Source organism: Chenopodium album, chromosome 9 (assembly GCF_948465745.1).
Source record: "Chenopodium album chromosome 9, dcCheAlbu1.1, whole genome shotgun sequence".
Taxonomy (NCBI): Eukaryota; Viridiplantae; Streptophyta; class Magnoliopsida; order Caryophyllales; family Amaranthaceae; genus Chenopodium; species Chenopodium album.
The window spans coordinates 68,688,036-68,715,323 of record NC_137842.1 but is presented as its reverse complement, the minus strand read 5'-3'; the positions used below and the strand labels follow the sequence as shown (position 1 = coordinate 68,715,323).

General features: G+C 37.9%; 2 protein-coding genes across 3 annotated transcripts; both read right to left on the bottom strand.

The window, feature by feature from the left end:
- Positions 1 to 51: 51 nt before the first annotated feature.
- LOC145560341 (uncharacterized) lies at positions 52 to 19,682 on the bottom strand. Its single transcript, XM_081621595.1, has 7 exons — positions 19,572 to 19,682; positions 14,155 to 14,325; positions 12,704 to 13,842; positions 7,505 to 7,567; positions 6,491 to 6,610; positions 6,265 to 6,408; positions 52 to 379 (listed from the first exon to the last, which is right to left on the bottom strand). The coding sequence occupies exons 2-7, from the start codon at positions 14,240 to 14,242 to the stop codon at positions 248 to 250; spliced, it is 1,686 nt and encodes a 561-aa protein (XP_081477721.1). The 5' UTR covers positions 14,243 to 14,325; positions 19,572 to 19,682; the 3' UTR covers positions 52 to 247.
- On the bottom strand, positions 19,575 to 22,813 carry LOC145560342 (protein FAR1-RELATED SEQUENCE 9-like). Of its 2 annotated transcripts, XM_081621597.1 has the most exons (4): positions 22,618 to 22,813; positions 20,556 to 22,015; positions 19,906 to 20,069; positions 19,575 to 19,682 (listed from the first exon to the last, which is right to left on the bottom strand). In XM_081621597.1, exons 2-4 carry the CDS (start codon positions 22,005 to 22,007, stop codon positions 19,679 to 19,681), a joined length of 1,620 nt encoding a protein of 539 aa, XP_081477723.1. In that variant the 5' UTR covers positions 22,008 to 22,015; positions 22,618 to 22,813; the 3' UTR covers positions 19,575 to 19,678. The 2 variants fall into 2 exon arrangements, with proteins under 2 accessions (XP_081477723.1, XP_081477724.1); XM_081621598.1 differs by lacking the exon at positions 19,575 to 19,682 and having other exon boundaries at positions 19,717 to 20,069.
- Between the last annotated feature and the right edge of the window lie 4,475 nt (positions 22,814 to 27,288).

Here is a 27,288-nt window from a genome sequence, read left to right as displayed (position 1 = left end):
CAACAAGGATATAGAAAAAAGGAAGAATGTACAATTCCGAAGAAAGGATTTTCATTATTGTACTATTTGCAACAGATGTGTTGCTTCTTATATGACTGTGGGTCCATATACACTTACAACGTCCACATTATTAAGTTTCAATAGAAAAAACCAATATAAAAAGATGCTAAACCAAAGTAACTGCAGCAAATTGCTAAAGATGTTTATAAAACTACTTTACAGCAATAAATTTCATTCCTGCAGCGTGCTATGCATCCAAGCCCTTCATTTGACAGAGCGGGCATGTATTTTTGATGATGAGCCACTGTTTGATACACCTTGTATGGAACTCATGACCACAATTCAACTCTCCAATTTCTTCTCCTTGAGCATACTCTTCCTGCCATGATAACGTTTCAAGTCAGTAAATAAAAAAGGAAAGGAAAAGAGGGTAGGTTGACCTCATGTCATGGTAACGTTTCAAGTCAGTATAACAAACTGAGTAAAGGCAAGAGAAGGTTAACTTCATGCACTGCAACATTTCAAGTCAGTACAACAAACCGAGTAAAGGAAAGAGAAGATTAACTTCATGCACTGCAACATTTTGTTATGAACTGGGTCAACGGGGTCAACACCGCAAGTCAACCACCAATGTTGGTGTATACGAGGCGCACAAAGAGAGGGGAACAAGGGTCCAAGGAGTTGGGGCAGCCAAGGTCAGAGGAGGCAGGAAACAAGGAGCAACAGGACAAAGGCCATTAAAGGGAAGTTAAGGAAAGAAAGCAGCTCCCTTTAATCATGGTCATTGTGGGTATCTATTTTAGTTAATTAATGTCACAAGTATTATCTAAGTCTTGAGTATAAGTATTGTAGTTTAGGAGCAGTAGTAATTATCCAGAAAATTGAGTGAAGTACCTTGTGAGATTTGTGGCCTAAAGTCACTGAGAGACTCATAGCCTAAAGTTATGCCTATCCTTGTTAGTTTGTAATTCAGTTGCTCATTAATCAAAATACTCAAGCTTACCCCTTAATTGTGTTAAATTAATATTAATTGTGTCGCAAGAATCTTGTACATAACATCTTGGTATCAGAGCACCGATCAAGGAGGCCAGAACACCCCAACGCCTGACCGCTGTGGAGGAAGCCCTCACCGGGCTGAAAACTCAGTAGGCAGCATCGAAGAAAAACTCCAGCCGCAAGGAGATTCCCTCACCAGAGTAGTGGCGGCGGCGGTGAAAGCTGCCATGGAGGAGGAACGAAAGAAAATGGAGGACGACCGGAAATAGATGGAGGATGCCCTGGCGGCTGCCACCACTCGGCTGGAGGGCCATATAGACCGTTTCCGTGTCGATGTCGACACTCAAGGGGTTATTGATCGTGCGAAGATCACGAAGTTGCAGGATGACTTGAAGGCGGCGAAACACAGCCAGCCACAACAGCCAGTACGTCCGGTGGTTCACCTCGACGGCGAGAACAGCCTACAGCTAGAAGAGGACCGGATTCAGACGCCTGTAGGAGGAAGGCCAGAGGACGAGCAAGAGTGGCCACCCCCTGACTCGGGAGGGTGGCACGGCGGCTAGAGGGACGGCGGAGACCGCGGCAGGGGTGGCGGGGGTCATTGGAAACATAGAAGGGTTGTGTTTTAAGTGTGACGAAAGGTGGGGTGTGGGCCATAGGTGTAAGCGGAAGGAGCTTAGCATCTTAATCGTGAGTGAAGGGGTGGATGAGGAAGAAATCAAGAATGAAGATGAGTTGGTGATGTGTGAACCACCTCTGATGGAGGTGTCTCTATGTTCGATAGTGGGATTGTCTAATCCTAAAACGATGAAATTGAAGGGTGTGGTGCAAGGAAGAGAGGTGATCGTCATTGGTGGACCCGGGGGCCACTCACAATTTTATTTCCACAAAAGTGGTGCAGGATGCGGCGATTAGGGTGGAAGAAGGTGGGGGATTTTCGATTGCCTTGGGAAATGGGGACACGGTTCGTGGTGACGCAGTATGTAAGGGTGTGAACGTGGAATTGAATGGGGGGTCACCGTGGTAGAGGACTTTCTACCCTTAGCACTAGGCAATGCGGAGGTGATCTTAGGGCCTTAGGGGTCTAATGGTTAGAAAAACTAGGTTGGTGGTCACTAATTGGAGGACCCACGTGATAAAGTTTGCGATTGGGGGAACACCGGTGATGCTTACTGGCGACCCATCGTTGGAAAAGGCCCAAGTCTCCTTTGAAGGCCATGATGAGAGTTATGGCCAAAGAGAAAAGGGATTTTGATGGAAGTTAACAAGTTAGAAGAGGATGGGCTAGGCCCAACGAAATCAGGCGCACCCGAAGGAGTTATTGGATCAGGTCAAGGGGGTTTTTGAGTTGCCTAGTGGGCTTCCACCACAAAGGGGCCATGAACACTCAATTATTTTAAGGGAGGGTTGTGATCCAATTTCAGTAAGGCCCTATGAAAGGATGATCCAAGAAATGCTTGAGGCAGGAATCATCACTCCGTCAAGCAGCCCATTCTCAAGCCCGATGTTGTTGGTCAAGAAGAAAGACGGGTCGTGGAGGTTTTGCGTGGATTATCGGGCTTTGAACAAGGAAATCATCCCCGACAAATACCCGATCCCCGTAATTGATGAGCTACCAGATGAATAACATGGGTCGAAAATCTTCTCCAAGCTAGACTTGAAATCGGGGTTCCATCAAATACGAGTGAGACCGGAGGAAACACACAACACGGCGTTCCGGACTCATGAGGGACATTATGAATTCCTAGTAATGCCCTTTGGGCTTACTAATGCCTCGGCAACGTTCCAATCATTGATGAATGATGTGTTTCGACCATTTTTTAGGAAACTCGTGTTGGTTTTCTTCGACGATATCCTCATCTATAGTAGAGGGTCGAGGAGCACCGGGAACATCTCAAGTTGGTGTTGCAAAAATTAGAGGAGCATAGCCTCTATGCTAATTGGAAGAAATGCGAATTTAGGAAGGAGGAGGTGGCTTACTTAGGCCACGTGATTTCTGAAAGAGGTGTTCCCATAGACCAAGAGAAAATCAAAGCGGTTCTCGAGTGGGAGGTGCCAAGGAATCTCAAGGAGCTCCGTGGATTCTGGGGCTTACGGGATATTACCGCAAGTTTGTGCATCACTATGCTCGAATTGCGGAACCTTTGACTTCGCAATTAAAGAAGGATTCGTATGGTTGGCCGGAAGCGGCCACTCAAGCCTTCAATAGACTCAAGGCAACCATGACTACCACACCCATTTTGGCGATGCCCGACTTTAGGGAGAAGTTTATTGTGGAGACGGACGCCTCGGGTTTTGGCCTAGGTGCAGTCAATGATGCAGAAAGGGCGACCAATCGCCTATTACAGCAAGGTGTTGGGAGTTCGTGCTCAAGGGAGGTCCATTTATGAAAAGGAGCTTATGGCCATAGCTCTTGCGGTGACTAAGTGGCGACATCACTTGTTGGGTAGGACGTTCGTGATTCAAACGGACCAACAAAGTTTGAAGTTTTTGATACACCAACGCGAAGTAGAGAGCGAATATCAAAGATGGATTCGAAAATTAGTGGGATTCGACTTCGAAATACACTACAAACCAGAAGCCGCGAACCGAGTCGCTGATGCTCTGTCTCGCAAAGGAAACCAGGGAGTGAAGAAGAAGGTGATTTTTGTAAGGCTGAAATAAAAGCCATGGTCCACTCACAATTCGTGGACTGGGCCGAATTGGAGAAAGAACTTGAAGTTGATAAATGGTTGGCCAGCATCATTAAGGGCCTTAAGGAGGGAAAGGGCGGGCCCAAGGGTTTTCATATTGAAGGGGATCGAGCCTTTAACTCTAAATTTATCCCCCTCTTCTTGAGCGAGTATCACATTACACCGGTGGGAGGCCACGACGGGGAGATCAAAACCTACCTCCGTATCTCCACTGATTGGTTCTAGGCCGGGATGCGGAAGGTCGTCGACAAGTTTGTCAGAGAGTGAAGTCTGCCAACGAAGCAAGTCCACCACCAAAAGTCCACTTGGATTGCTTCAACCGCTGCCGATTCCCAATGCAATTTGGGAAGACATCTCTATGGATTTTGTGGAGGGGTTGATGTTGTCGCGTGGGGTTGACACCGTACCGGTGGTTACTGATCGGTTGTCGAAATATGGCCACTTTATTGGGCTAAAGCACCCTTTTAATGCCCTTAAGGTGGCCGATTATCTCGTGAAGGAGATTGTTGAACTTCATGGTTTTCCCTCATCAATTGTCTCCGACCAAGACCGTGTTTTCATGAGTACTTTTTGGAAGGAACTCTTCCGATTGCAGGGCACACAGCTCAAAAGAAGCACGGCCTACCACCGCCAAACCGACGATCAAACGGAGATCGTCAACAAGTGTTAGGAGTCGTACTTTCGGTGTTTCATTGCAAAACAGCCACGAACGTGGGCTAAGTGGCTGCCGTGGGCGGAGTACTCTTATAATACATACCCTCAGACGTCGACTAAAATGGCTCCATTCAAAATTGTTTATGGGAGAGACCCTCCGAAATTATGGCGATTAGGGGCTAATGAGACGGTGGTCAGCAGCTTAGAGGAGGCATCGAAGGAAAGAGATGGAATTTTGCACGAGCTACGTATGAACCTCAATCGGGCACAACAGGTCATGAAGAGTAACGCTGATAAGAGCCGAAGGGAGGGGCTGTTTGAGGTGGGTGAAAAGGTGTCCCTAAAATTACGTCCATACCGTCAGAAATCCCTCGCAAGGAGGCCTTTTGAGAAGCTTGCGGCAAGGTTTTATGGTCCTTTCGAAGTATTGGAAAAAATTGGGCGAGTGGCGTACAAACTCCGTTTGCCTGACAATTGCAAAATTCACCCTGTTTTTCATGTATCCCAACTTAAACGCGCCTTGGGGAGCCTCACCTGCCAACCCCTCATTCCTCAACAATTGTCGCCGGACTTGGAGATGATAGTAAAGCCGGAAGAACTCATGGAAGTGCGCTGGGGGAAGCAACAAACCACTCCGGGTCTCGAGGTGTTAATTAAATGAAGAGACCTGCCCGAGTTCGAAGCCACATGGGAAGAGTATGACGCCATTAAGCAGCGGTTTCCGTCATTCCACCTTGAGGACAAGGTGAAACTCAAAGGGGGGAGTGATGTTATGAACTAGGTCAACGGGGTCAACACCGCAAGTCAACCACCAATGTTGGTGTATACGAGGCACACAAAGAGAGGGCAACAAGGGTCCAAGGAGTTGGGGCAGCCAAGGTCAGAGGAGGCATGAAACAAGGAGCAACAAGACAAAGGCCATTAAAGGGAAGTTAAGGAAAGAAAGCAGCTTCCTTTAATCATGGTCATTGTGGGTTTCTATTTTAGTGGGTCCAAGGAGTTGGGGCAGCCAAGGTCAGAGGAGGCAGGAAACAAGGAGCAACCGGACAAAGGCCATTAAAGGGAAGTTAAGGAAAGAAAGCAGCTTCCTTTAATCATGGTCATTGTGGGTTTCTATTTTAGTTAATTAATGTCACATGTATTATCTAAGTCTTGAGTATAAGTATTGTAGTTTAGGAGCAGTAGTAATTATCCAGAAAATTGAGTGAAGTTCCTTGTGAGATTTGTGGCCTAAAGTCACTGAGAGACTCATAGCCTAAAGGTATGCCTATCCTTGTTAGTTTGTAATTCAGTTGCTCATTAATCAAAATACTCAAGCTTACCCCTTAATTGTGTTAAATTAATATTAATTGTGTCGCAAGAATCTGGTACATAACACATTTCAAGTGAGTATAACAGAGTAAAGGCAAGAAAAGGTTAACTTCATGAGTTCATCCACTGCAACATTTCCAGTCAGTCCAATTCTCTTACTCAAATAAATAATTCACATAGTCATAGATATGATGTGATATAAAAAAAAATCCTTTATATTAATTCTAAGCTTAAATCTCTTCTATCAGCAACCACGTTCTTTTAAGAGAAACATATTTATTTCTAGTCACAAACCATAATGATGTTGAAAAAGGTAATAATTTCAGACATCCTAAAATACTATATGCGACTACAAGCTATGTTACTTGGACTCGGGTACCCATGTCCAACATGGGTACGTGTCCAAGCGTCAGACTCGGCTATTTTGCGAAAAAAAATCCATGAACTAAAAGTGAAGTGTCCGGGTGTCATACCCATGTCCGAGTGTCGAGGGTCCGACACTGGTACGTGAGGTGAAATGAAGAGTCCGATTAACATAGACTACAAGTCTACAAAGTCAGATAGAGGGAGCAACTCTCTTATATGATATGACTAGAAAATCAATACTTACTCTGCATACGCAACATATCTCATCATCTGAAATAGGTTCTTTGACAGCACATTCATAATATCTCCGCTTTAGAAGCTCCATAATGGTTTCATCACTTAAACCAGAAGAAACATTCCCAATATGATCTTCTAGAGCTAACAACTCCTGGAACATAACTAGCATTGTGTTAGGAATAAAAGGTGACCCACAAATTGACCTTAGAGGAAAATAAATAGGCAACTATTACCTCATACGACATATTCTCTACGTCAAGTCTCATAACATGGTGCATATCTTGCAGAAACATTCCCACTGGATACCCAATTGCGATGTGATGCACATAGTGCACTGGAAGCATAAGTGCTGCCTGATACAAATGAATTAAAATCGGTGGAACATCAGTACATTTGTATTTCAATATTTATGCAGTACAACTGTACAAGAGTAAGCAAAGTGAGAGGAAGATAAAATCAGAGCCAAAAAAAAAAAAAAAAAAACAAAACAAAACAAACAAACAAAAAAAAAAAAAAAAAAAAAAAAAAAAAAAAAAAAAGAAAGAAAGAAACTGTATTAGGGAAATTATGTAAAAGGGAGCCTTCTTGACGTAAATTAGCAATAAACTACCCCCTTAGGAAGAAGGAGCTGCCAACAGCATCCTGGAAAGCTCAGCTGAATCAGAATCTCACCCTTTTTATGAGTTCCTCTATTTTTGTTCTTAAAAGATAATTATATTGTTCATATAATATGAAAACTAGTAGGTGCATATTCAGGAAAGGAAGATATAAGAAAACATAAAGCCAAAGAGTTCGCTTTCATTGAAGAAATCAATTATACACGGATAAAGATGGCATGAAATCACCCAGGGAAGGGAGGAGAAGAAATTGAGAAGCGGGGAAGAAATAAGTTAAAATATCATAATATTTTGATATTTTACACTTTATTTAAATTCTCATGACAACCTTTTCCAAATTCCTTAAAAACACACGATGCAGCATCCTAAAGTTTATAGATTTTCATACGTTCCTATGTTTGGTACTAACAAGACTTTACCAAAAGAATAAAGATATGTTGTTAATTATATTGAGTGAAGAAGCTATAAATCTCCATTGTTATAAAATTTATTATGAAGGGAAAGATTTTACTAGTTAAGCAGAACATCAAATAGAGAATGGAAATAAATCAGATGATACCATATATGATGCTAGGTGACTGAGGAAAATTATAAGAACACGATTTAATTACAGCTATTATTCTAAGATACCTGTGATTGCACCAAGTACATCTGGTGTTCAATCTGTGCACCAACAATATTCTGAAGATGTGGCTACACAAGTAAGAGCAAACATTAAGGCATTAAGCTCCATAGCTCAGCAGCAAAAATAAGTTACTAACCAAGGCAAGACAAATAACATAGGAAAAGCATGAAAAAAAATATGATGATACAAAAGCATAGTAGAAATACAAGGTATTGACCGAAAAATGTAAACACAAAACATGAACAAACAAAGAAATTATTGCTATTTTAAATGATGCAGAACCACTGAAAATATGAAGTAACATAATGAAATACTACGTAATAAATTTGAATTAGGCCAGCTGATCCTGTATGAGTAAAGATTACATAACAAGAAGTGAAGGTAAAGGCAACGACTTAAGTTAGTGTCTGCAAAGGCTGTTAGTTCTAATAGCGAAACATGTTTTAATAAGGGAAGATCCAGCCAGGGACTGTACTCCACCAGGGGGGTCAGTTTTTCTTTTACATAGTTTCATCCGCTCACTCCATTTCTCGGCTGGAGGCCCTTTATGTCCAATTACGAGCGAAAAGTCAGAATAAGCAAGCAAACCGTCTGAGAGCTTTCAATTTCAGAGGGTCAAGCCAGATAGGAAAGAGAAACTAATGTCCACCTGACCATCTCAATCTAGAAATGCTACGAGCAGCTAGCCATAGTAAGTATCCCTGAAAGAAGTTCTCACCTAGAGATATTCTATGGCATTATCAGCAAGTTACCGATAAGAAATTAAGAATCATACTTCAACAATAAATATTCAAGATGTCCGTCCAAAAACATATGTACAAATATGGCAGGTACCAGAATCCTTTTCACAACAGTTCTAAGTGTTCAACCAATTAGATTTCTGTTTAGACAGAATCATCCACGTGACAATCAAACTCTAGTACTGAAGCACCCAACATTGCATGATAGATAAAATTATGAAAGAGAATTAGGAAAACATGCCTATTTGTTCAGGGATGTCACTAAAACAATTTCATAGGAATAAATGTTTTCTAATGCATTGGAATAAAATAGGTGAATCTTTCAGATGAACAATCTTTCTTAACAACACATTCTACTTGTATATCTTTAAGAAGTTGTTGTGTTGACAACTTGACATGTCTAGAATGGTGTACATGATCTCTTAGCAACAAAGGACATACATGACAATGAAACATTGCATCAATGGTAAAAGTTGAGGCTTCGAACAGTTGAAACTAGAACATGGAAAAGCTTCGCAAAGTCTCAACCTAAGAAACCTATAAGAAGAAAGGCAAATATTTGTTAACGGTTGTAACGACCCATGTGCCTCCTACAGATGCTAAATATTACTATAGTGTCAGTAAAAGCTCCCTAAAGTATCAACCTAAAATATACACAGGAAGTATAGGATTTAAAGGAGAGAATAAGGTAACATAAAGCTTGGATAAGTCTCATAAAAAAATAAATAAACAACTATTGAGAAGAGAAATAAAGAAATTAGTGGGTGTTTGCACATCAGCTTGCTATCACGAAAACAATATCAAAGAGATGATAAACAGGTGATAATTAGAGTTTGCTTGTAAATTTATTCCAAGGTGTTGCTATTTCCAAAACACCAAGATGCCATTACAATATCACTCTGTCATTCAACATGAGCAATTGTAGAAAGGTGGTCAACTTGAAAGTAGATATTGCACAATGAATGTATAAATCCTTTCAAGATCCTAATCAAAGAAGAATCTTTTAGTTTTTTTTACAAAAATACTAATTAAAAAAAAAACTATCAATGACGCTATTCAAATGATATGCTATCATTGAGTTTTTAAGATGTGTTCTCTTAAAGTACACTCTCTTTTGAAATTTATAGCTCAAAAGAACCGTGTGCAATAGTCATGTCGATGGTCTATAAGGGATATTCGTTCCAAGTCTGATATGATCAAACATGTAAATTACATGTTTATCCATCATTCTACTTCCGACTATGGAGTGTTCTTAGGTAACAATCTAGTCTCTTCATTTTCCAAACGTAAGTAACTCTATTGATCTAGACTTGTTGTATGTGTAATATACCGTTTAAGCTTCAATGGCCTCTTATTGGAGCTAATATGGCATTTTGTGACAATGACTAAATCTCAAAAGCAATTTGATGCCTACGAAGGCACAAATCGCGTTCAAATGGATTTCCACTTAGCACGAGAACAAGTTACTTTAGGGTTTGTTTGTGTTCAGCATATTCCTTCCTCTTTAAGCAAACATCTTCAATTTCTTCACGAAAGGTCTTCCCCATCAACTAATACATATCTGATTATCGGGTGCCCGTTCTCCAACCGCATTTATATGGTCAGGAGATTGATAGAATATCTTACAATATTCTTGTACACAATCCCTTAAAATCACCCTTTATAACAACAAGGGATACACATTAAAAGAGTATACGACATCTTAATTGGAGGAGAATTTACCAATTTTAACACATCATATCACAAGTGTTAAGACAATTTAGCCCATCATTGTGATTTGTGACAATGTGTAATCCTCAATAGCAATTAGGTGCCCACGAGTCACATTCAAATGGATTTCTACTTTAGCCGAGAACAAGTTGCTTTAGGGGTTGCTCGTGTCTAGCATATTCCTTCCTCTTACGCTATGCAAAATCTTCAAATTCTACAAGTAGAATCTACCTCATCAGCTTTTGATCTACCGATCCAATTGGGCTATCGTTCTCCTATTACTTAGGTTGCAAGGTGCAAGAAAGTTATAAAATAGCTAAGTACTGCTTGGTATAAATAGGGGAACTAAAATTTATGTGAATTTGGATAGGAGGTTAGTTTGGTTGGCCACAAAAAGTGAAAATGTAGAAAACGCAAATTCATGGGAATTTCCGATGTGCACAAAACATAGGAATTACATTACCGACCCCCCTTGATAACTCAATTCCCATGATTTGCAAAATGTTTTCATAACAACAACAAACTTTAGCCAATTCCAAAGAGCTTTAATGTGGAATTTTAATTCCAAAGAAATACAAATGTCTATGAAAATTCACGCTATGTTTGCATATAGTGAATGGAAAGGGAGGCGAAGGAAAAGAGGGTATATAGAAAGGGAGATGGGGAGGGAGAGTGACCTTCCATTTTCCTTCCAAAGCTCTCCAAATCTTTCCTTTTCCTTTCCCTATCACTTGGTTTGGATAGCAAAGAAGGAAACAAAGGAAAGGGAGGGGAAAGGTAAGCTCCATTTTTCCTCCAAATTTGGAGGAATAATGCGTATTACAGAGAGAGAGAGAGAAAATATATCTCTCCCTCTCCTTCTCCTTCCTCCTTTAATTTTTTACCCAAACAAGAGAAATTATCCTCCTCCCTTTCTCTTCTTTTCCTTCCATTTCCTTATATCTAAACAAAGTGTTAATTCTTATATCAACCTAACAATATCTTAGAATACTTGTGTAGACAATCTCTTATAATCACCTTTTTCCTACCGTTATGGACATACATTAAAAGAATATACGACATCCAAACTTAAGAGGGATTTACCAATTCTAACACACCATATCATAAGCATTAGACGATTTAGACCATTGCAATATCTAGTGACAATGTATAAATCTTAATTGCAATCCGATTCCCGCCAATCACTTTCATATGGATATCCACTTTTGGCAAGAACAAGTTACCATAGGTGATGTTCATGTCTTGCATGTTTCTTCAGTCTTCCGCTATCATCTTCAGATACAAAGAATCTTCTTCATGAGCTACTAGTCAGTAGTTCCTACCGCTTTGATTGTAGGGTGCAAGACGAGGTGATAGGAAATCTTAAATATACTTGGAAACAATGTCATACAATTGATTAGATACCCCTTTTCTACCATAATGGGAATACTTACAAAGGATACACAACATCCTAACTCAAGGGGAATATACCAACTCTAAGACGTAATATCATAAACATTAAGACGATTTAGACACTTAAGCATAAAAAAAAAAAAAATAAAAAATAAAAAAATAAAAAAACACCCTAAAGGCGAAGCATAAAATATTGGCCTTTGCCATTATTTATGCAAAAAAGAGGTAATGATTAGTGTCCAAACCAAAACCAAAACCAAACAAACAGCCACAAGACTCATGGTTGATCAGAAAATCATCTACACAGTCCTTGAGTTGTAGACTTGGTCTGTCAAACTATATCCATGTGTGTTGATGTTTTAAGAACTAAATAATTTCTCTTCAAGTATTCACCAACCTATAGTTCTGTACAGTATGTCTGTACCCATAGCAAACTAAAACTGGAAAAAGCTAAATTTTATTACCAACAAAACCTATCATACATGAATGGAAAAGTCAATAAACATGGTTATGCTACCCAAACCTAAAGCACATAGATAAATGGAAGAATTATAAATGTGTAACAGATGGATTACTAGAAAGCACCGACATGTAATATCAAGCTTGCAGTCTAAATCTTGCATATCCTTATTGACGTTTCCTAAAGCATAAAAGTTTCCTTCTAGTTTGCCTTACTTAATTACTTTGCTTCCAAATTTATTTGCAATCATTTGATGGACTCCACTTCCCCTTAAGTAATCTACCACTACAAATAATATCCTTAGTCTTAAAGCTTGGACTTAGCTAATAGACTTGCTTCCAGTAATGATTCCATCATTAACATTATAAGTCAAATTATGGAAACAGTAACTTGTAATCCAAATGAGAAGGAATGAAGGATAATTATAACAATAAATGCAAATTAATGCACAGCCATAAATTTAAAACATATTGGATATGAGGAGCTAATGCCAAATCAAATAAATCCACAGAATGCATCAATTAATTTCTACTTAGTATCAGTTCATAATAGGTCTCATAGATTCCTTATAATAATTGTGCAAACTGACTCTGCAACAACATAACAAGCATAGCAATATAGCTTGAGAAATTCTCTGCCTTCATCTAAAAACATGTGATGCACCTTTGGACAGGAAAAGTTTAAAAAAAAAAAAAAAATTAAATGGCTTTCCTCTGAAATGAGGAAGTAATGTAATAAAAAGAAAAATGGACGATAATAACTGAAAATAGCTCAGCAAATTAAAAAACAAAGATTCTGCCTGCCACAATGTTAGGTGAAGTAGGCAATCTAAAATATAGGATACATAAATAAAATAAGTGGCTTGAGTAAATCTAGAAAAGGGAATACTCTAGTTCACAAACCTCGGACATTGGCCTGTGATGTCTTTCTACTTCAGCCTCCGTAGACTGAGAAGCATGGTGTACTCCAAGACTTAGATGATGACCAGATTGGGTGACTGATGGACCCGAAAAATAAGAATTCTGGCCGACAATGTCATGTCCATGATGCCCATAGGTAGCAGGATTTGGACTAGGAGTGAAAACAAAATTCCCAACACCTGATCCTGGACCAATCCCAGGAGAAACAAACCCTGGCAGGAAATCTAATGCTGTTTGCTGCCTTCCAGCTGGATTAGTGGTTAGAGGAGCCCAGGGAAGGGAGGGCCACTGATGGTAATATAAATTATGCTCCATTTGATGAATATAATCACCACCAAGAGTATCATAGCTTCCAACGGCTAGGCTGTGATGATGCAGATGATGTGAGTGGCCTTGTAGGTCAGGCAAAAGTCCACTCTCAATTATATTGCCAGCCCTTAAACTGGAGTCGATAGTAAAAGCCGACTGAGACAGATTTCCAGAAAAGCTAGGAGCAAGCACCATCCTGGGCATGTCTGGTGAGGTGTAAGGCCTGGAACTTACAGAAATATCATTGAGCCACTGCCACATAGGCAATGGTGATTGTGAGGGATATAGAACTAAAGGAAAAAGAGGATTCCCATATGCAAGGAGTGGATTATACAGTGTGGGGATCTGAAAGGTATTGATGGCTAGCCCTTGGTTGAAATTTTCATGAGGCATTACAGGAAGGATACTGGCGATTGGACGAGGATGGGTGTTATAGCTTGAGTGAAGACCAGCGCCTGTTCCCAAGACAGGATGTTCTTGAACATTCATCTGATTAATATTCCAAGATGACATCAATGATGTATGGGAGGAAGAATCATTCAAATGAACTGAAAGATTATTCGACAAGTTGTTTTCTGCTTGAGGAGGACCACTAGAGCTTCCCACTTCAAATGTCTGTCTTGAACCACCTGGTACTTCCCTTGTCTCGTCAGCTATATTTTGAATGCTGACTTTAGGATCTGAGCTAATATCCTCTTGCTTCCCCAAAGAGCTGGGAGCTCCTACAGAATAATCGACATTAGAGGAGGAGCCCATTGACAATCTTGGCTCAGCAACATTACCGACAGCTACATTACCGACAGCTGCACCTCCTGCATTAAAAGACCCTGGTCAGTATTATGTCAGAGATCATTCCCAGTTGAACCAGGGACTTTGTTGAAATTACTATCAACTAAGCTTGGGACAATGCCAACATGGTTTGGTTCCTTCAGCAATGAAGGGGTGAACCGTGATTATGTTGTGTCATGCATGGGCTAGACTGATCAGAATTACTGCTTATGCTTAAGCATACATCCTGATCAGCTACATATATATACTACATATGTAAAACACATTAGAATCAATTATTGAAAACCAAATTAATGAGGATTCATCATACAACTTCAGAAAGACAAGAAGCACACCATTGTTAAGAGAAAGAGAATTGAGATTGATCTCAATGCTCTCAGTACTGGATTCAGCATCACTACTTTGACCTCTGATTAGGGACATTGTGCTTCTCAAATCAAAGATGTATCAACAACTTCCAACTAGAAAATTTGATTTATATTCCAAACCCCACCCGCACAACTTACCTGCATAGAATTAAAACATTAGTAAGGAAAAAATTAGTTGATGGTAAAAAAATAAAGACATAATAATACAGCTTGTAAACTAAATACAGAACCAAATAAAACATTTCAATAATACAGCTCGTAAACTTGATACAGAACCAAATAAAACATTTCAAATGATTTTTCATGTAATAAAGTGGAAGTTCACTTTGCAGGCATGTAATCTGTGCAAATACTTTAGTTTTTGTTTACAGCATAAGAAACTCAGCAAAACTCAGCCGAGTTAGCGTAACATTCCAAGCCCTATTCTGTGGCAAAAGTGACTTGATCTTGTCTTGGGAACACATTGATACAGACACCTTATGAACTTGAGACTTATATGCTATGTTAGACTAACAAAATGCAACCTATGCTATAATAAATATTTGTCAGAATATACAAAGTTCCACCAGGCAGTGTACATTGTACAGTACATACTCTTACCCCTGCTGTAGGATTTCAGGGTCTTAAAAAGTATTTTGGAAAGTGGCCCCCTTTACAGATGAAACTCTAAAATAAACAAAACAATCGGACTAGTAGGGATCAAAACACTAAAGATTACCTTATAACTTTAAAAGGCTAATAAGATACTTCACCTTTATTGATTTGAACTTGTATGTGGTCAAACTCTCATATCCTAACTTTCAAAACCTGTTTATAGGCCCAATGAACATAATTACGATAAATAACATAAAAATTTAAACCAAAAATTTCAGGTTGTTTGATAAATTCAGATTAGGAGCTACAATTAACAAGAGTTCTTTTTAAGAAAATCTAGAATGCCACGTGTCTCTCTTTGAACACCTTTTTTTTTCTTTTCTTTGTTTGGGGGTGGGGGCAGGGGAAGGGGGGCCTTTCTTATGCTTCCTCTCTTTAACTCAATCTTTATTTTCTTCCAATTTCATGCCCATTTAATAACAAATTTTCCTTTCTATTACATTTTTTATTTTACTCTAATATCATGCCTCTTCTTCGCCTCAAATAAATTTCATGTCCTCATTGATTGAAACAGAAAAGATTTCCAAAATTCTAATATTAATACAATTTAAAATTTCAATACAAAATGCAACATATAGTCTTTTAGTCATATGATGAAATATAAAGTAAAAGTCATTTTTATAACCAAAACAAAAATTGTGGACATTGTCATTAAAACTAGGTTTATATCAAAAACTCATTATTTAAAGTCGCGTTTTTGAAAGGGTCATCAGCCCTAGTATTCCGGTCGTATACGAAAACTACATCCCTCCCTCCCGACAACACACAACACAACCTCAAAATTCGAGATTAAACATAAATACAACTAATGCTCCACCAACACATGCAAGATTAAATAACTACATTTGGAGAAATTATATTAACACAACTATATACATTGTATTAAATGAATAAAACTATTTTAAAAAAGGAAAAATTGTTCGCAATAATCCGACCTTTTGTCCGTCCGCTGAAAATAATCCCACCTTTACCCCCCGATCTTTTTTATTGGTCCCAACCGGTTACTTAACTTGCTTTAGCAAGTTACTTGACACGTGTCGACACCCGATTAGTCCAAATAATAAAATTAAAAAAAAATTAAAAAAAAACAATTAATTAATATTAAAACCACCCACCAGCCAAACCACCTCCCCTGCCACCATTTTCGGCGCACCGACCTTCCCAGCCACCATTCCCGGCGCGCCGACCTTCCTAGCCACCAATCCCAGCTTTCCCGACATCCCCTGCCCCCTCTATCACCCTATTCCGGCCACACAACCAACCCCGAACCACCAGCCCTTCTCTCCCCCACGAAAACGCAGAACAACCTTCCTCCACCCTCGAAAACCATTTTCTGTCTCGATTCCGGCCCCTTACCTGTCCCCCGACCTGAGCCCCTCTTTCCGTGTGCTGAAACTTGGAATCAGGGTTTGTGGGGTTTCGAATGGGCATGGGGTTGATGGGTTCCGAAGGAGTTTTGGGGTTGGTTAGGCTAGGGTTCCGGTCGGAGTCAGTTGGGAGTGGCGTTTCGGTTTGGTGGGTTGCGTTCAGGTGGGGATGGTGGTGGGTTACGGTCAGGTGGGGAGGTCGGGATGGTGGTGGTTAAAGTGATGTGGCTTAGGGGGCTGGGCCTGGGGCTGATAGAGGGGTGGCTGGCTGACTTTTTTTTTCATTTTTTTATTAAAATTTTTGGTCAAATTGTATAGTGACACGTGTATTTCAAACCCAAAAAAAAAAAATTACCTTAGGACCATTGAAAGCGGACTAGGGGTAAAGGTGGGATTATTAAAAAATAATCCAAAGGTGGGATTATTTTCAGTGGACGGCCAAAAGGTCGAATTATTGCGGGCAATTTTTCCTTTAAAAAAAACAGCATATCAAATGTAATAATAATAACAGTCAATTCCAATGAAACAATCAATTTAATCAACACCCAGTACACCACCAAACCAAAAACCACATTCATGAAACAATCCCAGAATTCAAATCGGAGAAACAAATACATAAGCTAACCGCAAATCAATCAAAATTGAAACATCAAATTATCAAAAGGAACCAAATTTAACAAATAAAACCAAGATAAAGGATTGAAAAAGTGATATAATCAAAATATTTAGAGAAAAAGAAGTATACCGAAAAATAATTAAGTCGATGAGTAAATTTCACCGAGAAAATGGGTTGAATTTGATAGAAATGAGTTTTGAAGAAAGATGGGTTGTCTTCTTGAGTAAAAACGGTAGAAGACAATCCAGTGTGTTGAAAATAAGAGAGAGAAAGTCAGAAAGAGTGAGAGAAAAGGAGGAAAGCTGGAGAGCGAGAATAAGTGAATTGAACAAATAATGCTCTTTGACTATATTATTTTTATTTTATTTTATTTTTTATTTTTGTTAGAAATGAACCATTGGATCAATAATTAGAGATGGTATTAAATGTGAGGTATGAAAATTAATGTGAATATGAATTGTTACTATATAATTTGATTTCTTTCCATAGATGAAGTAGCATTAATTGGAAAGTATCCGGATTGATTTTCATATTTATTGCCTTTTGTAGTTTTGTTAAAGGAGTTTTTTATCATGTCATAACTAGTGTGTGACGCGGGCTTTGCCCAGATTGATACTTTGAATAATATTATTTTTATATTAGAAGGTTTAAAAGACTTATTAATTTATTTAACATGGGTAAATTAGAATATATTGACATTAATAATTTATTTTGGATTTTTTTGGTTTTTATTCTGTATTCTAATACATTTATGTATTTATATATAAATTTTGATTAATAAAACATGAATTAATTCTAGCTAAGATGGTAATGCATTTGGTTTCCATTCAATGAGGTTGGGGGTTCAAATCTCTTTGTATGCATTTTTAATTAAGATCATTGGATGAGATGATGTGGCAAGATGCTAAAGGCCGTTGAATGATGATGTGACGCTATACAGGTGTAAGAAAAGAAACACGTGGCACATACACAATTTTATAAACATTTTAATATTTAGTATAGATTTATTATGTTGTGAAATTTTTCTTCAAATTTGAATTGATATACTTCCTTTGTTTCAAATTAATTGCAACAAATTAAGGAAAATGGAGCAAGTGGACTTTGGTTCCCACATGGGGAATGAGATTGGACAAAAAAAGCCCTTATATAATGAAAGGAGAGTTAGTGGGTGTTGGTCTTCACAATGCTACTAAATATAGTTACGTTGCAGCTAAAATAACATCCATTTTAGGGAAGTGTTGCAACTAATTCTAAACAGAGGAAGTACTTTTTGTTTTCCAAATAACTGCCTATCTTTAAAAATAAAGTCAAATTAGACCTAGTGTTTGGTTCATGGCATTGCATGTCATACAATTAATTTAACGTTTATGTGAATTAAATAGATCACCTCGAGGAATTTTACTTGTTTAGCCTTGGCTTATGTATTTTTCTATTCACCACTACATTTTTCAATCTAATAGGTTACCCCTAGTACCCTACAATATTTACACTTTTACACATTATCTTACCACAACTCCGTAGTTTTTTATTATTATTATTAAACTCACAAATCTTTAGTCCCTTATACTCAACCTCTTTCACTTGAAGAAAGAAAACGCAGGTAAAAGTTGGGATTATTGTAGTTGAGATTATTTAAAGAAAATTGGACGAAGTTGGGATTATTAAAATGACTTTTTCCAAAAAAATATTTAACTATGTAAGCTAAAAAATTTATTAAAGACACCAATTCAAAAATCAATCAGTGGTCTCAAATAACGAATAACTAGTATATAAGTAAAATTTCTTTTAATCAGTAAAAATATGTTACAGTTATTAAAAAAAATAATTTTGATCAGTAGTACATAATTTTAATCAAAAAGTAAAATCTTGTGAGATAGACATGACCGTATAGAAATCTCTTTTGGAAATCTTACAAGGTTGGTGTCATGTTGTAACCAGACTATCAATCATTTAACTCTTGTAGCTTGGTGTCATGTTGGTAAAGCCAACAAAAACAAGGAATATAAGGCAGTCTTGGGACATATTAAGCATGTACGGTAGCTATTAGCAAGCAAGCTAAGTGATTCTACCTTTAAGGTAAGTATAACATCCACAAACATGTTCTATTTTGTGTATGATGGTCTTTTATAGAATACAAACCTTCTCAAAAGTAATTCTATACACAGTACAAAGTTCTAGCATGCAAGGAGATGACCATATATGACCAATAAAGTAGTATTGTAAACATTAATATTCATTAATGCAGCCTGCAAGAGATCTTGTAGTCATATAAGTTCAATTTAAAAGTGGCCAGAGTGAACCAGTCTAGGTGGGCCTAAAGCCCTCGACTAGTTCACAACAAAGCCCAGCTATGGACATGTGACCTAGGATTGGGTAGTAAGGAAATTAGGTTGGAGTATTGGACACTTGGACGAGGTAACATGCCTTTTCCAGGCATGTTCAGAGCTTCAGGCAGACCTTATGTTTTTGTCAAAATTGAAAATTCCACCAGAAAAGGCTAGGCCAAACAGGGTGGGCTTAAGTGGGCCAGTTAATGCTAGGCTGATTTTATGGTTGGGCCCATGACCCACCAGCCTTACTGGGCCCAAGTTGGGCCAGCACTAGCAACAAACTAAGTCAGGTGATCTCAGAACAACAGAGCCATCTGGTCACCTCCAGGCTCCAGCTATATTATAATGCTAAGACAACTCAAAAACAAAGTTCAGCAAAAAAGGCATAAAATTTGAGGATAAAGAAAAACTCTGCACCTTGTTTGGGAAGAAATAGAATGAAAGTATGAAGCTCCGGGATACTTGTTCTCTGAGGGCACCTTTAGCAAGCAATGATGGCCGGATACTAAAGGCTAGCTGAACCTTTAGCTGCAGGATGCAAGGAATGATTAGATCAGCAGAATACTGATTATGAAGGATAAAATTGTTGTTTGTCTATCATACTGCATTGTCCATAATATGAATGCGCCTTACAACTCACAAGAATACAGAATTAGAATTATGTCATTTTGCTAATAACCATATGGTCCTTAATGACTAATATCTACAACCAAGTTAAAGAAAATTCTTGGCTTGTTTTTTGGCAACTCACTCTTTCAAACTAAGTCTTGCATTCTGGACTTTAACAGAAAGCTTTAACTTCTGGTCCTCCATATCTTTCAGAACTGCCAGCAAGTTTGCACGATAAACCTCACACCGCTTGTTTGTAATATCCAACTCAGCTGTCAACTCTTGGATTTTCTTAACCTTCTCTTCCTGTAGCATAACAATTAATTAGTACTCTTATCAGCAACATACAACAAAGCAGCATCATATTCTTGCAGCATTATTCTAAGTGTCAAATGTCATCAGTTAACCCATTGGTGCAGTCACAAGCAAAAGCTTTATTGCCAGTTTCCACTAAAACGACACTGAGTTGGAAATGACCCATAATTCACAAATGCAAAAGAAGATAACCTTAATCTGCCAGTAAATTTCAAATTAGCAGAAGAAGTATGATGCCACTGCCTAGCCAATAACTTGTAAAATTAAATTGTTCCACTAATACTACATTAAAGTTTCCACAGGTGCTACGTGTATAAGGTTTTAAAGTTCTCAAGAGCAGCACATGTAAGTACTTGTACTTATCAAGAATATATAAAGGGAAGAATCTACTATAAAGAAGAAAGGGTAGAGTTAAAAATTACAGCATATAAGACATTGTAATGTAAATGGTATTTCCAAAGCTTAAGCTAAACTTACTGCAGGTTGGACGGATGCCACTGAACTGTCACCATTTGCCAGAGAGCGACCTTGTGAAACTCCATGACCTTGGTTCTTCACAGAAGCAACCTTTTTTGCAGCTTCCTCCAGAGCACTCATAGCTACATTGTAAACCTGAATAGATTTTGCACCTTCTTCCACAAATTTAATGGCTTCTTGCCGTAGGTTGTCATATCTAATAGTCAGAGACTCTCGGGCATTGGTTAGTTCCCTGACAGAATGTTCGTCTAATGAACCTCCGCTTTTGGCATTTCTTGTCCATCTTTTCAATAAGTATTCTGAAGGAAGAGTAAGAACATTTTTTGCTCTGAAAACTGCTAATATGTGCCTACATATGACACCTGAAAATTCAAACATTTGGCAGCTACAATTAGCATTTGTTTCTAGAGGATTGTACGTAACAATATGAGCACTATGATCTTCCCCAAACTTAGCTACACGAAGCATGGTGACTCCTTCTGATTCCTCTAGTTCCGTTGCAGTATTAGCAAGTGTCTCAACAAGCTCCTCTTGGAACTTCATGAATATTTTCCTGGTGTAAACATTAGCAGCCTGTTTCTCCATTGGTGATGGGGTCTTCAGCATAGGCATTGTATTACTCGTATCATCTTCTGCCTGTAGTTCCTTCTCATGCCAACTCCCAATGGCTTTTTCATAATCTTTTATCAGCCCTTGTAATGTGGTGTCAGAAGTTATAAAACCATCAAAGTATATATTTCTACCCTCATTTTCATCACCATAGAGCTCGCCGAAGAAAGTGTCTCGCATGTAAACAGGCACCCACATACGCCGAGCATCATAAACTGACTGCATCCATTTATCATTTATCAAATAATACTCCTCCGAAAGTGTTCCCCACCTTGATTCAAATTCTCCAATCGTCTCACTGTCATCAACACACTTCCTGAACTCTACCTCAAAAGTATGATGTGACTGGTACACATGACCCAAATGGGTTTGTGTCTCTCTAAACATGTTCCATTTACAATAACGAAGCCGGGTATTGGGCAAAACTTGAGATACTGCCATCTGCACAAACCTAGCAGGCTCTGTTGTGATCGAGACTGGGCTTTGACCTGACATCGCATGAAGCCATGTTTGGAACAGCCAAACATAGGCAGCCTCTGATTCATCAAGCATTAAGGCACAGCCAAAAAGTGTTGGCTGTCCATGATGATTTAATCCCGTAAATGTTGCAAAGGGTACTTTATAACCATCGCTACAGTACGAGGTGTCGAAAACCACAGTATCACCAAAGTAGGTATAGTTAATGCGGGAGGCAGCATCAATCCAGAAAATATTGGCAGTCAAAGGATCATGATCCCCCTGAATTGCATAATAGAAATTAGGATTCTCGGTGTGCTTTCGCTTCAGGTAATCCAATACAAGCTGACTCCCACCGCCCACGGACCTTTGCCTACTCATGCTCATCAATATCACTGCAATAAAAACAATTTTCAAACAAATGAACCAATAGCCTTATTTATTTCCTTATTTAGGTAAAACAAATGAACCAATAGCACTTATATGCAGCGATATGCTAGTCAACTCATTACTGAATACAAAAAAGGTCTAGTTTTATACCAGGAACCAATTTTAGGACCATAATTCAGCTAAATTTTCACTTTACTTCAAAATATAACCGCGAAAAATTAAATCATTAATGCAGGTGAACAAAATTAGAAGAACATAGCTTACTCAAAAAAAGTTCATAAATACTCATCAAACAAAACACACATGAATTGTCAAGCTCATTCATAAATCATAATACTCGAACAAATTTGATACGAACATTCACTAAAATCTTCACATTTCTTCAAAATACAGCACATGATAATTTAACCTTACTGAGAAATATCAAAATTAGAAGGAAAAATTACTTAATTTAAACAAAAAAAACATTAGTTTTTCCAAATTCCACACAAAATATGCTACATTATGTATAATTGGCTATGAAGCAAGATGAATCCATAAAGTAATAATCATAAAACAACAATAATAAACATATAAAACAATGAAAAACAAAAAGGATTCAAATTACCTGGTAAACTGATGAATCAAAGAACCCTAAAAACAATATGAAGTAATCCAAGGTAATATTCTAAGAAACTTTAGACAATGGACACTGGGTAAGCTGCGCGCCAAAACCTAAATCACCGGAGAATTTCTTCGGTCGCTAATACCTAACTGTTGTGCCGGTAAAGGGAGATACGAGTAGGATTTTTGGTGACGTCTTTTTGAGCTACATTTAGAAAGAGCCGGCACTATGGGTAATTGGGTCGTCTTCGTGCTTCATTTCGGGTTGATTTTATGATCGTCGGGTTGATTTACCGTTTTGTCACAATAAATTAGGGCCTATTTCGTATTAGACTAATCAAGTTGAGCCCGGCCCGATTTTGGACGGCCTTTAGACTTTTTTTATCGAAATCGGGTCGATTCAAAAAAAAATTGGTTGGGCTTGGGAAAACGATTTATACAATTTTATTAGATTTTTTGGACCGATTCGAAATTGACCTGAAAAATCTGCCCGGTTTGTCTAGTTTGGGCACACATTTTACGGCCCGTTCCGTGGAATGGGCAGGTTTTTTTTTACCTTTGGCATGGTCTGGCCCGCTCATTGATTACCTCTAGTTCGTATTGACCTCTAGCCTCTAGGTGGAATTTAAACTAGAAATCAATATGCTAAGACCTCATTATTACAATAGTAGATGTTTATTATATTCAATAAGTATATTTTCCTTTAAAGTTAGTATTTTGTGAATAAATCACAAGTAATATCATAAACTTTTTACAATGTTATTGTAAATATATTACTTTAATTGTATTAATGATTAAACTTTTTTTGTAAGAAGAAGACTAAGATCAGAGAATTTTTTTTATTAATAAAAGAAACTTAACAACTTCAAGCGCTAATGAACAACAAACAATAGTACATGAAAAATAAAATTGTTGCATGTTCATAGTAACAAAATACTTGCATCTAGATTTGTGCATTGTTTGCCAAAATAAAAAATACAACCTCAAATACACGCACCATACGCGTCCTAAAAGTGAATTACAAGTCTCAAATGATCGATTACGGAAAGATGAGAAATACAGCATTACAATTATTAAGAATCGAATAAATGTATCCTCTTTTTTTTACTGGCAACATATCTCATTTTACGCTTCACTCATAACTCTAATTATTACTAATATTGTATGCAAATTTAATAAAAAAAATGTTAATCCCCGTGAAAGCATGTTTGGTAAGGGTGTTTATTTTGTTGGAAACAAATTTAATTAAACCATTGTCGTTACAAAATTTTTGCTTAAAAGGTTTAAGACCAAACAAATGAAAAGCTAACACTTAAAGTATTCCTTTTCCCCTTTTTTTTTCCATTTCGTTTCCAATATATTTTGATGTATGGAATGAAGGTAAATTTTTTTTAACAGTTTCCATGAATAACATTAAACTGTAAACTAATTTATGGTATGTGTTGATTTAAATATTAATTTTGTTTTGTTTCATGATTTTGTAACACTGCTAATGGTGATGTCGGTTTTGGTTAAGTAGAACCTCTAATTTTATTATAACCATTACTCCATTGGTGGTTCTAGCATAAAGTTGGGAAAAAAAGGAAACTTAGAATGGTAGTGTTAAACCAATTACAAGTGAAAATATTGTTAAATGAAAACCACAAATAACTAGAGCTGTCAATTCGGGTAAACGGGTCAGGTTTGGGTCGGGTCAACTCGGGTTGGGTCAATTCAGATTAATTCCATAACCTATGCAGGTCAGGTTTGGGTTAGGTTATGCTTGAGTTGGGTCACGTCAGATCATACTTCTTATCGCGTTTGGGTCGGGTTTAGGTCGGGTTAACAACAGGTCAGGTTTAGGTCGGGTGAACAATAGGCCGGGTTTAATTCGGATTTTCATGGGTTAAAACGGGTTAGGGTAATTCTCGCATTCAAGTCGGGTTCGGTTCAAGTCAATAATTTGCGGGTTAGAATCAGATTGGGTCATTCTCGTGTTTGAGTCGGGTTCGGTTCAAGTCAATAATAATTTGCAGATTATAATCAGGTCAGGTCATTTTCAAGTATGGTCATTCTCTGGTTCAAGTGGTTCGGTTCAAGTCAATAATTTGCGGGTTATAATCAGGTTGGGTCATTTCCAGGTCAGGTCATTCTCGGATTCAAGTCGGGTTATGTTCAAGTCAATAATTTGCAGGTTACAATCAGGTCGGGTCATTTCCAAGTCAGGTCATATTCGGGTTCAATTAACTATACATAAATAATTATCATTTTTACCAAGCTAATTATTTCCCTTGACTATAATATATATGGCATAACTATAGTCTATAATTTAGGAAGATAATCTCCTTTGACCATATAAAAAATATATACTATATTTAATTAACTCTTAAATTTGAGGATGATGCTCCTTTCTTTTGTTGGCCTGGACCGACTTTGTCTCCCAAGACAAAATGCTTTGATCAACAATAATAAGGTGGTCTAAATTGCATTTAAGGTAATTTGAAATTGGGTCAAGAACAATTTGGGTTAAATTTAGGTCGGGTCAATAACAAGTAGTGTTAATTTCGAGTCGAGTTAGTAACAGATTGGGTTGAATTTTTAGGTTTGGTAATAATAGGTAAGGTAAAATTCAGGTCTGGTTAATAACAAGTCGGGTTGAATTTGGGTCAAGTCAATACAAGACAGGTTAATTTCGAGTCAGGTTTGTAACAGGTTGGGTTAAATTCAGGTCCGGTCTGGAACGGGTCGGGTTGAATTCAGGTCAGGTTAGTAACAACTAAGGTTAAATTCGGGTTTTGACGGGTTAAAACGGGTTTGGGTCAATTTCGGTTCAAGTCGGGTTCGGTGCAAGTAAATTAAATTGGCCGTTGTAAATTGGTGCAAGTTGTAAACCGGTAAATTGACCGTTTAAAAGCAAATTGAATGGTTTCACACTCCCAATTGGACTCCCGGAGGGTACTAGGGACCATGGTAAACATTTCGGCAATTTTTATTTCTGGACGAAAAAAAATAAAAAAAAATTCCAAAATTGAAGGCTAATATCCACGCTTTTTGAGAAATTTTGGAGGTTTCGAGGCCCGTTGTAGAAAGTATTAATATTTTAGGAGATACATCTCAGGGTCATATAATGCTGTTTGGAACCATATATGATCATTATTTGTTGTCATACATGTTCGTGGTAGACTTGAGTTAATGAAACCAGTGCAAATTGTAAACCGATAAATTGGTCGCTTATAGGCAAATTGAATGGTTTCACCCACCCAATGGGACTCCCGGACGATATTAGGGACCATGGTAAACAATTCGTCAATTTTTATTTCCGGGTGAAAAAATGCCAAAATTTTCAAAATTGAAGGCTAATATCCACGTTTTTTGAGAAATTTAGGAGGATTCGGAGCCTGTATCGAAAAGTCTTGAAATTTTAGAGGATACATCTCGAGGTCATTTAATGTCGTTTGGAACCAAATATGATCATTATTTGTTGTCATAAATGTTCGTGGTAGGCTTGAGTTAATGAAATCGGTGCAAGTTATAAACCGGTATATTTACCGTTTAAAGGCAAATTGGATGGTTCCACCCACCCAATTGGACTCCCGAAGGCTATTAGGGACCATGGTAAACATTTCGAAAATTATTATTTCCGGGCGAAAAAAGTCTAAAAATTATAAAATTAAAGGCTAATATCCACGCTTTTTGAGAATTTTGGAGGTTTCGGGGCCCGGTATCGAAAATCCTTGAGATTCTATAAAATACATCTCGGGGTCATATAATGTCATTTGGAACCATATATGATCACTATTTGTTATCATAAATGTTCGTGGTAGGCTTGAGTTAATGAAATCGGATCGGTGCAAGTTGTAAACTGATAAACTGTCCGTTTAAAGGCAAGTTGGATGGTTCCTCCCACCCAATTGGACTACCGGAGGGTATTAAGAACCATGGTAAACATTTCGGCAATTTTTATTTTCTGGCGAAAAAAAGTCAAAAAATTCCAAAATTGAAGGCTAATGTCCACGTTTTTATAAAATTTTGGAGGTTTTAGGGCCCGATGTCGCAAAGTCTTGAGAATTTAGGGAATACATCTAGGGGTCATATAATGTCGTTTGGAATCATATATGATCGTTATATGTTGTCATAGATGTTAGTGGTAAACTTGAGTTAATGAAATCGGTGCAAGTTGTAAACCGGTAAATTGGCCGTTAAAAGGCAAATTGGATGTTTCCACCCACTCAATCGGACTCTTGGAAGGTATTAAGGACCATGTTAAACATTTCGGCAATTTTTATTTTCGAGCTAAAAAAGTCAAAAAATTCCAAAATTGAAGGCTAAGATCCATGCTTTTTGAGAAATTTTGGAGGTTTCGAGGCCCGGTGTCGAAAAGCCTTGAAATTTTAGGGCATACATCTCGGGGTCATATAATGCCGTTTGAAACCATTTATGATCATTATATGTTGTCATAAATGTTCGTGGTAGGCTTGATTTAATGAAATCGATGCAAGTTGTAAACCGGTAAATTGGCCGTTTAAAGGCAAATTGGATAGATACACCCATCGAAGTGGACCCCCGGAGAGTATTAGGGACCATGGTAAAAATTTTGGCAAATTTTATTTCCGAGCTAAAAAAGTAAAAAAATTCCAAAATTAAAGGCTTATATTCACGCTTTTTGAGAAATTTTTGAGGTTTCGGGTCCCGGTGT